Source organism: Nymphaea colorata, chromosome 2 (genome assembly GCF_008831285.2).
Source record: "Nymphaea colorata isolate Beijing-Zhang1983 chromosome 2, ASM883128v2, whole genome shotgun sequence".
In the NCBI taxonomy this organism is placed as follows: domain Eukaryota; kingdom Viridiplantae; phylum Streptophyta; class Magnoliopsida; order Nymphaeales; family Nymphaeaceae; genus Nymphaea; species Nymphaea colorata.
The window spans coordinates 19,593,687-19,604,985 of NC_045139.1; the positions used below are offsets into that span (position 1 = coordinate 19,593,687).

An 11,299-nucleotide genomic window follows, 5' to 3' on the forward strand; every position below is an offset into this window, starting at 1 on the left:
GTTTTTAACTTTTTTCGAGTTAAAACCGAAATTGCTAGAAACAAAGTTGGGATCCACCAAACAAGGGTCCAGAGCCGGAGAGTGAGTTAGGTCATTATAAAATCTATCAGCTTCCTTACAAACTTTACATCATTTTGCTAATTGAGTACCCGTCCTTTTCAATTTATCTATCAAAAGCAAGAAATTTCTGCTCTATGGCCAACATAGCATTCCAAATAACTTTAAAAATAGCTTTACTTTTCCAAATAAAAATAAATTTCCGCTCTATGGCCAACATAGCATTCCAAATAGCTTTAAAAATAGCTTTACCTTTCCAAATAAAATATAAGAGATTTATTTACCTAGCCTGAATTTATAGAATAATTCATAGACACTTCATGAATAACAAATGCCAAAATATGCATCAGAGGATTATCCAATCTTAATCTAAAGAATAATTTACTTTAAGAAATACACTAGCCACATTATTTAAGTTAATTTAATTATCCACCGTTTCACATTCTCTTGCTTTTTATTTCTACAAGCACGCAACAAAGGATGAAATTATGAAGGGACCGTCAAAAAAGGTGTAAATTGCAAAAAGAAAAAATCTTTACCGAGACTTACTTTATTCCTTATTGTGGGTAAGATATATTCTTAAACAAATTTTTAATGTTTTAAAGAAAATTACAAGACACGCTTAATATCATGAGCAGAAAATAAATTTTTAAAAGGTAACAAACAGATGTTCCCCGTTCAATTTTTGAGAGAAATTCTCAAAAACCCATCCACTGTAAAAAATAATAATTTTTAATATGAAATAACAAATTGAATACCCCTTGTAAAGAACCACTCATCTCTTGGTTGATGAAAGATAGCTTTTCTCTTTAAAGATAGTTTTTTAGTTATTTTATATCTACAATTAATGTTTTGTGTCAATAGGCGGCTCTTTGGGAATCTCCCTCGAATTAAGTTAAGCAGTTATTGATAATTTCTTATAAAATACTAAGAGGTGGTTATATTATGTGATGACAGCTAGCCATCCATGCCATCGTTGGGTAAAAAAATTTGTTGCCTTCCATCCCAGGCACCCGCGACAGCAAGCAGGGTGCCAGGCGGAGCTAGAATTGTTTAAAAATACTCAAATTTGGTGGGGCACTATATATATATATATATAAGGACAAACAGGGGCGAATCCAAGATTTTTTTTAAGGGCGGGTTAAATGAAAGTTGGGTTTATTAGGTTGGATTTGAGTAGGGTCAAACTGAACTCACATTCAAAAAATACATAGAGGCAAAAATAAAATCAATTTTTATACTAATTTTTTTTTTTCATTTGCTTGGGGTGGGGCCATGGCCTAAGCGCCCCCCTCCCTCCCTCTGCCCCAGAGGACAAATATTTAAGATTCTCATTTAAAAATAAAGAACTTTTAAAAGACTGGCGCCCACACCAATCACTATGTGGCTAGGCCACTGCCGTCCACTGTTCTAAGCAACACAGCGAAGGGGAGGCTGCTGTCAGTGGTGGCAGGTATTGTGTAGTGGTTCAATTGGATGAAGCCATGCATTTTGAGCACGCTGTTTTCGGGAAAAGGTTACCTTTGAAAGACTGATTTGTAAACGAAATTCTCAAGTGTAGTATTTTGTTATATTTGTAGATGTATTTAATGGCATTATTGTGGGTCATGTCTTAAGAGCACATAAAAGGCTACAAATAAAGCTGTTCACATCTGCATTCATATGCTTGGGAGTATATGAATTCTTTGTGTTAATCCAATACAATAGCGATGTTGATGGGTCCGATATCTGATCAAAATGCTTCAAACAATGATGGATACGAAAAAAAAAAAGTTTCAGCATCCGATTAATAAATCAGATCAAATTCAAAATTCAAAAGTGAAATCCAATCAGTTTCAATGTAGATTCTGTTTGAAAAAAAATATCGGACCTGATTTGGGTTCAGATTTAGTTTGAAATAAATATCCTATGTCCAATATTCATGCACGTCAAAAGTCAAACTCAAACATGGTCATGCATTAAAAATTTAGATCCAAATCGAGTTTTAAATTTAAAATTTATATTTGACATGACATACACTATTTTTGTCGTTTCCATTTAATTCCGAACTCAAATCCAAATTTGTATACATTCAATAAATAGAACATAGTAAAAAAGAGTAAATCCAAATTTGTATACATTGAGTAAAGAGGACATAGCAAAAGAGTACGTCCGATTCTAATTGGATCGGCTAACCCTAATTTTACATCAAAAGCATAAAATAAATCCATATATTGGATCATCTTGTATATAATCAATGCACAATCGTAGCCAGGGAAATCTAAGAAGTTGTTTGGAAGTTGGAAATACCATGAACGAATGTTACTTAAAGATTAGAGCACAACATTCATGAAACACTAAAACTAAGTGTTCATGAATTTATTCCAAATTTTGAAATAGGTTCATAAAACACGCACAAACTATTCCATTTCCCAAACGACCCGTAAGGGCAACACTGCTTTTACTAGGTAATGAGACATCATTAGGATCAGGGGCGAAGGGAGAGGGGGGGGGGGGTGGCCGTGACCCGCCCCAACTACTTGAAAAAAAAAATTTACATTAAAAAATTTGAAAAATTTTTGTTGGGTAATGTATTTTTTATATTTGAATTTGTTTGGCCTTACCTAGATTTAGTTTGACTTTACCCGGATACGTTCAATGGACCGTTTGGCCCGCCCTTGAAAAAAATCCTGGCTCCGCCCTTTATTAAGATCCACATATACAACTTTAAATACCAGTCGTCGGCTTGTCTCTATGTGTACTTGTCTTTTTCTCATCTCACTTTCTACCATAATGCATTGCTTTTTGGTTACTTTTTCTTCCCTTGTAATTTTTTAGGTGAGCGAGAGAATTACCACTTATCGTCTGAGCGGCTGGTGCTTTCTCTTCTATGAGGATTTCGGATTGCATCAGGTTTTGATTGCAGTATACCTTTCAATTTAGATTCTGTATTCCACAACTTAGGAAAGAAGAATCAAACTAGAAACACATTTTCTCATGCACTACTTAAAAAATTTGAACTAAAAAACTTATTTCCTTACGTTATCAATGTAACACCCCATAAGTTTAGTCCTTTATCGAAGATTGTGAGGGATTTTCAAGGGCTTATAAAGGGGGCTATTAATGAGATGATTGTCTTGGTTCCTAGCCTTTTTAGAATTGGAACCGAAACTGCTAGGGGGCGGGTTGGGATCCGTCGAACCAAGAGTTCGAGCCCGAGAGTGGGTCGAGTTGTTATAGTGGTATCAAAGCAGTTTCAACACTCGGACTTGAGGTAGACGCGTGTGCCTTAAAGGGGATGAATTGACACACCCTAGAGTGATAGTGGCTATTATGGAAGCGGTTGGCTCCTCTGGATTCTGATGGCCGAAAGCTGGCACTAAGTTAGTGTGGGGTGAAAGAAGATGAGATAAAAGACATGGGATGGGCAGCAGACGTGCTCCAATTCGGGCCACTAATTTCTCAAACCTTTTCCTTTGATTTTGTTTATTGTTATTGGAAAGCTGTGCCAATGGTGGCGTGCGCATCATCTTTCTTTCTGCGGAGTGCCAGAGCCGGTGGCCCTGCCTTTTGCATTCAAACGACAAAAGTCTCCGACGCAAACGGAAGCCTAAACGATAATTGCAGTTGACCAGGTGCGTTTTATTGTATCTTTCGGTGGAGTTTGTAGCAAAAAACAGGCATTGTTGGGATACGTACCTCTCCTTGTTCCCTTTGACGTGGAAATGGATGGAGCCGCCGTCTTCTTCTCCGTCTCGTGACGCTGGTTTTTAACCAAGTACGGTACGGCCCACCGCCGGAGCTCCTGTTTCTATGACATCGGAGATCGATTACGCCGTCCACGGTGCGTCGGAAGTCTTCCTCAACCATCGCCGCTGCAGGCAGCGGAAGAGCGCCTCTTTTTAGCAGCTTTTGTCTAGGAATGTCGACCAACTAGATTTCAATCGTTCTCAAGACAAATAAATTGTATTTAAATCTGAAATTTAAATTCAATTTCAATTTAAATTGAATCTAAATTTGATTTTGATATTTATACATAAATCCGAATCCGAATTTTTAATTGGATGTGGTTGATTTTCAAATATAAGAGTATTATTTGATTTATGATATTCACATAAAAATAAATCTAACCTGAATTCAATTTTATTTATATCCAAATACGTCATTTCTTAAATCTAAATCCGATTTGATTTTTTAATCATATATGACTTTTTTTTCATAACCAATTTTTGAAAATGGTTTCAAACAAACAGTCCATTCAAATCCGATATTTTGACATTCTTGCTTTTGTTTTATTGCGTACACAATCCAATATGTAAAATGACCAATAATTTGGGCATTTATTGACATATTTTTACATTCGATCTTATTTATTTCTCCGAGTGCTTCATAAAAGAAAAATATTTTTAAAAAAAAGGAACCCCGAGAGTACATCAGCACAATTTCCGATGTGAGGAACGTAAAATTTGGATCCGATCTGCAGCATGGTTTAAATTAGAGCGTTCTGTCCGAGATCGCTGCATCAAATTTGGAGGACGGAAGTACGCGAACCGGCCGGACACAAGTGAGGACGAGTTAACAAAGACTATAGAGCAGCCGCGGGGTGGGCACAGCCTCGAGCTGCTTCGCCCTGGGCGCGGTCAGCCCGAACGCATCACTCATGTCAAGCTCCTCCGCCTTCATCTCGTCGGGCAGGCTCCAGTCGAAGGAATGGACCATCTGGGCCACGGCCAGCTCTAGCGTGTACAGACCCAGCTGCATCCCGGGACAGGACCTCCGCCCCGATCCGAACGGGATGAGCTCAAAGTGGTTCCCCTTGAAATCCGGCACGCCCTCGCCGGCGAACCGGTCCGGTATGAACTTGTTTGCGTCCGTCCACGCCTTCTTGTCCCGGCCGATTGCATAGGCATTTATCATGACCCGGCACCGGACCGGCACCCGGTACCCCATGAGCTTCGTCTCTTCGGTGGTCTCGTGCAGGAGCACCGGTATGGGTGGGTGCAGACGGAGGGTTTCCTTGAGCACCCTCTTGAGGTGTACCAACCTCTCTATGTCCCCCTCCTGGACCTGGCGCTCCAGACCCACTTCCCTCCTCAACTCCTCCTGCAGCTCGAGCATCTCCCTGGGGTTGTGCATGAGCTCAGCCATGGCCCATTCTATCGCCGACGCCACCGTCTCGGTGCCACCAAACATCACATCCTGATACACCGCAAGGACAAAAATTTAATTAATTATAATTAAACGCAGCAAAGTTGCCGCTACCAACAAGTAAAAATAAATAAATAAGTTTCCATTTTTGGTCTTATTATTTTGGATTATTTGGTGGCAAGGAATGCAAGATGTTGACCTCATTACTCTGAACCATTGATCTTGATGAACTTATCTAGACAGCCGTCATGGGCCAAACACTTGCACTGTCATTCTCAAACTTTGTAGAGTTGCTTCTACAGCTAAAAATATACTTGTTGGTGGCACTGTATGAACAAGCAAATGGCCCACTGCATATATATATATATATATATATATCTACAAATAATTTTTTACAAAGCTAATGAATTATGGAACGTTGGAATCGACTGAACAACAGTGGTTTTCAATATTTGAAGCAAAGAGTTCAGATTTTTTAAGCAAGAAGGTGGTCGTACCAACGAAACATAAGTCCTAAGTCTAATTACATGATTTGCGAGCGGATTATTAGGTCTTCGGCGTGAGGATTACGCTTATGAAGGTTTCTTTGAAAAATGTATGTTCATAAATGTAAACACAGCAGTTAGAGTGAGTTGCACTTCAGTGCCTGCCCATAGAAACACACGTTCCTTTCTGGTGCAACGATGAGGGCACGCGGTCGACTTGGCTTGGGATGTTCGAGTTTGAAAAAAGTTCTAATGGAACAAAGACTTTACTTTCACGTTTAAATATATGAAATATTGTTCTATAATGTCTAAGTACTGAAAATAAATGATATGCGTCGAATCTAACGGGCGCGTGTCACTGGTTTTCATAGCTGAATGGATACTCATATATAAATATTTGAAAACCTTAATGTAAAGTAAAGAAATATTGAGGGGCTGGTGTGACTCTGCCATAAATATTTGAACATGGAAATGAATTCGGTTCATGATTGACTGGTTCACCACCTTTAAGTTAGAAGGACGTCAAGCGTTCGATGCCTGTACATTTCTTGGTATGAACTGATAAGGTCTAACCTAACCAAGCTTGCTTATCCTAAAGGAAAAGATGAAACTTGAAAACCAATCTTGATGTTTCCTTCTTCTCTAGAAAATATGGTTGGAACTTGGTAAGATTTTGGTGTAAGGAAAAGAAAAAAGAGCGCAAAACTTAGTTATATTAATATATCATACATTAACTAATCTTAGCAATCATATTTACAGATGTGATCAAATAGGTTGGAGAAGGCCGATTACCAATAACATTAGAAGGTCTAGCAAGCAACGTTAGTTCGCACTGCTCAGGAACAGTCAGAATGAATAATCCGAAGAATTTGTGGGTTCTACTTCTACCATGAATGAATGGCGACTGTTCCGATGCACCCATCTCACCGTTAATGGTCTTCCCTCTGTCTTTTGAACCAGACATGAATCTGCTTCCCTTTCTTTTCATTCATGACCTTTTATATTTATAATTACCAAGTCGAAAAATGTAAAGAAAAAGTTGAGGCAAAAAAATCCACCATGGGAAAGTGGCTCTGTGCAGAGAGAAAGCTAAAGAGAATGAGAGAAAGGGGGATGAAGATTACCATGATTATGGCCTTGATGTTATCTCTGGTGAACTTTATAGAGAGGGCAGCTTCATCCTGCGCATCCCCTGCTCCGGCGGAGGCAACATCTCCGAGGAAGGCAAGAAGCTCGTCCACCATGTCGGAGTGGTGGTCAGCTTTGCTCCCCGTCTTCACCATGTGGTCGTCAATGATCCGGTCGATGAATCCGTCCAGCGAGCCCCTGGCCTTCTCCAGCCGCGTGTTCAGCCCCTGCAAGTCGAACCGCTCCAGCCACGGCACGAAGTCGGCGATGTTGAACGCGCCGAACAGCTTGGAAAACTCCTGCAGGATGGATATGAACACGTTCTGGTCGTCCTCGAACTCCGCCCCGAACGCGGCCTTGAACGTTATGTTCCTGGTGAGCGCGAACACCAGCTCCCCCAGGTTCACCCTGCTGCCGGCCTTGGCCGCCAGCGTCCGCATGAACCCATCGATCTCGTCTCTCGCCGACGCCCACGACTCCGCCCGCTTCCGGCTGAACAGCTTCATCACGCACACCTTGCGCATCTGGCGCCAGAAGGGGCCGTAGTTGGCGAATGCCATGTCCGCGCAGTCGTAGCTCAGGTACCGGATCGTCCGCGTCGCCGGCCTGTTGGAGAAGATGCCGTCCTGCTCCTTGAGGACCTCCCTGGCGGCGTCCGGCGTCGATATGACGACAGTCGGCAGGAATCCCAGGCGCAGATACATGACGCCGCCATACTTTCCGGCAAGCCTGGCCAAGCCAGTGTGGGTGAGTTGGTCCATGATGTGCATGTGGCCGATGAGGGGGAGGCTGGGAGGGCCTGGCGGCAGGGGGAGCCTTCGCCTGGACTTGAGGAAACCGAAGAAAAGAAACAGAAGAGACGATGCGAAGAGGAAGGGGAGCAGGAGTTCAGCAGCCATGGCCATGCGTTTCTGAGCTTCTGCTGGCTTGCTCTCTTCGCTGGAGCGGCTGATATATACACAGACACGAGCACGATCTCATCAATGGCCGCTTCTCTTGGGGGATACGACCAAGAAACTCCGCCCGAGTTCACCCGATCAATTGGCGTGGGAAAATGACTCAACTGCCCACCACTCACCAACCAAACCCTTCTTATGATGCAGGACATTATGGTAAAAATGTGTTTTTTGGGTGCCCTCCAAGTCAATTTTTCTTAGGCCCACGTCCCCCACACCAACCCCGAAGGCATCGTAAATATCGGCTTCTGCGTCGGCTTCTATTAAACTCTTTTTCTTAACGAAAAAAAAAATGAGGTTATCGGCCGATAAATTCGAGAGGAGGCCTTGAATTGATCGGTGCAATATTGTTATAATTAAGTTGTTTTTATATAATTAACGGTGCCTTATATTATTTTCTGTGATTTATTATGAAATCCGGCACTTGAGTGGCTTCACTTAGTAAGACAACTTTGAGAGAGACTCGAGTGGACCGACCAGTGCACCAACCACGACCGGGAAGACCAGCTTTAGCCAAGTGCGCCCATGGTCCGGTCAAGCCAGCCAGGTCTGGGCCCGACCACATATCCATATCTTCGGGCCTCCCTGTTGAGCAATGATTGTATTTAAGATCCAAACATTATTGAAAGTGGATCAACAACTTATTACTTGAAGTCGCGCATCCAATTTAACGGAGCTGTAAAAATATGAAGGCAATTAGATCCAAGAGAGAAAGTAGTGGATGGAGTTAATCCACGGGTGAGGATCCCAGTTCGCTGGATCTCTTTGACTACCCAACTAAAAGCTGCAACCCTCTCTCAGTCTCGACCAGAAAGCCATCTACTTCCCTTCTTGAAGATGAAGAATGCTGCTACATACTCTGTCCCCACATTCATTTTCGCTAATTTTTATTACTTATATATATATATATATATATATATATATATATATAGAGAGAGAGAGAGAGAGAGAGAGAGAGAGAGAGAGAGAGAGCTGCCTTCTGTTCAATATATCAAAAAATTAAGTGGAGATAAATTCTCACATGATTTGTGACTGTACAAAATGAAGGACAACCGTCCTTTTTTTTTTTTTTGTTTCTGTGGCCCCTGCCGATCCCCTTGTTCCTGAATGGCATTATGATATATTAAGAATGGAATCTTCCAAATGTATGGACATTGGATATATTATATTTATGGAAAGCACATTCCAATCTAACTCTGCATTTGAATTATTTATCGGAATCCAATGGGTGTCATGTTCTTAAATATGAATCTAATCGTATTATTTTTTAATTGGATGTTAAGATTTTTTCTATATTTATTTATTTTTTAAATAATTTGGTTGGATGTTTGATTTATTACTTAATGAAAAGGCCTTTTCTCATCATAAGAAATTTTGAAGTTTCACGTGGTCCTTTTTTAAAAAAAAAAAAAAGTTTCAGAAAAAGTGTCCCGCACGTATCGAAAACAAGGGCCTACCGTCCACTATTATACAAAGTGTGAAGATTCAAGAATTAGTTAAAGCTAAGGTAATCGTATTAATGACATCAGTTCCAAATTCTTTATAAAGTCACCGCTTGAGCATAAGCTGCTTACTTTCGAGTCTCGTCAGTTGTTAGACAACACTAACAAAACTCCTTCAAAAGAATGACAAAGTTGAGTCGAGCTCGACTCAAACTCGCTCGGAAAAACTCGACTCTCTCGATTTGTTTATAAACGAGTCGAGTTCGAGCTTACAAAGATATTCGAAACGATAAACGAGTCGAGTTCGAGTTTCAGGAACTCGACTCATTTATACTCGACTCGCAAACCGGTACTCTATATAATATTACCAAAACCGGTTCACCAAATAGCGACTTTAACTTTTAGGGCAAAAATAAAATTTCACAAGTTACATTAGTCAAACGAGTTACATGAGTTAGCGCTTCACGTTAAACAAGTTATATGAGTTAACGCTTGCACGAGTTCACGTTAAATGAGTTAACGCCTAAATGAGTTAAATGGGTTAAACAAGTCGAGTTTGAATTTGATTTTGTGTAGTCGAACTCAAGCTTACCATAAGGAACTCGACTCGAGTTCGAGCTGACCAAGCTCGGGCTCGATTCGGCTCGTGTGTAGCCATAGCGATGCCACAAATGGATGATCCACATGGACGGCCCAAACCAATCGACAGATTGATTGGTTGGTATGTGGTGTGAAGAAAGCTATATATATATATATATATATATATATATATATATATATATATATATATATATATATATATATATATATATATATATATATATATATATATATATAGAGAGAGAGAGAGAGAGAGAGAAATGAAAATAAATGCTTTAAACTGATTTTATTAACTTGTGTATTCATGCCAGAAGCTCAATTTCTGTGGGCGCTACTCCCATGAAACGTATGGAGGTAAAAGTTAAGAAATTGGGTGGGCGGAGCTTCACTTTCACGTGGGCAGTCGCTCACCGGAAACTTGCATAGATATTTTGTGTATCTTGTATTATCAACCCTTCTTTGATTTGAATCAAAATTTTGAAAAGACGGACATTTTTAACCATCATGCAAAGGAAATACCTGCTTACGATGTCGTACCAGATTTGCTTTATATATATATATATCCTAAGTCGTGTTGATTTTGAATCCGTCCCTACTTGAATATAGTCGCAAGAAATTCATGCAAACCGCGTTCACCCGAAAAAATAAAAGAGAAAGAAGGGTTATTGTAATTTTCAACTTCTCTTACAAGTTCAAAAACTAATTTTCAAACAAGTGGATTTAGATTAAACGGGTAGGAATTTTTCATTTTTTATTTGTCATCTTACAGTTCAGTTCAAACAAGTCGATTTAGATTAAATGGGTAGGAACTTTTAGTTTTTTATTTGTTGTCCTACATTGGGGAGAAGAGTTAAGTGAAAGCGTCCTCCTCTCCTGGGGAGTTAGGTACTATCAACAATGCAAAGGAACTTGCCTTGGAGACTCTTTGGCATTGAGACAAGATGTAATTATTTTATAAAATTAGAGTAGATTTATGAAATACTGGAACAATTGTCTCATAAATCTACTCCAATTTTGAGGTAGATTCATAAATATGATGTCTCAATTTTTGAAACAGATTCACAAAACACTGATAAAGTGTTCATGTTGTCAAACTATCTTATCTCTATAAAACCCAAAAGGTTCTCCCATGACTCTTTAACCAAAAGCCTTCTTTTTTCATGCGGAGTTAGGTATTATAACTATGCCAAGAGACTTACCCTGAGGGGTGTTTGGCGTTGAGACAAGATATAAGTGTTCCACTAAATTGAGGTAAATTCATGAAATACTCAAACAAGTGTCTGGTAAATCCAGACCTAATTTTGAGGTAGATTGATAGATCACTCACATATCTCACAAATCTAGTGTTTGATGAATATGCTTGGAACAGATTCACGGAACACTTACTTACCCCCTTGGATATTTACTTCTTTTTATCTCTTTCACCCATGGCTCTTTTTTTTTTCTGGTTTGTTAAGTTGATGGAACAACCCAGAATCAAAGTCACACACCATATATTGATTTG

The 11,299-nt window shown here is 39.9% G+C and overlaps 1 protein-coding gene across 1 annotated transcript; it reads right to left on the minus strand.

Annotated features, from left to right (window-relative positions):
• Window positions 1-4,352: 4,352 nt before the first annotated feature.
• On the minus strand, window positions 4,353-7,783 carry LOC116248857 (cytochrome P450 84A1-like). The gene is made up of 2 exons (XM_031621867.2): window positions 6,794-7,783; window positions 4,353-5,235 (listed from the first exon to the last, which is right to left on the minus strand). The coding sequence occupies exons 1-2, from the start codon at window positions 7,700-7,702 to the stop codon at window positions 4,612-4,614; spliced, it is 1,533 nt and encodes a 510-aa protein (XP_031477727.1). The 5' UTR covers window positions 7,703-7,783; the 3' UTR covers window positions 4,353-4,611.
• Between the last annotated feature and the right edge of the window lie 3,516 nt (window positions 7,784-11,299).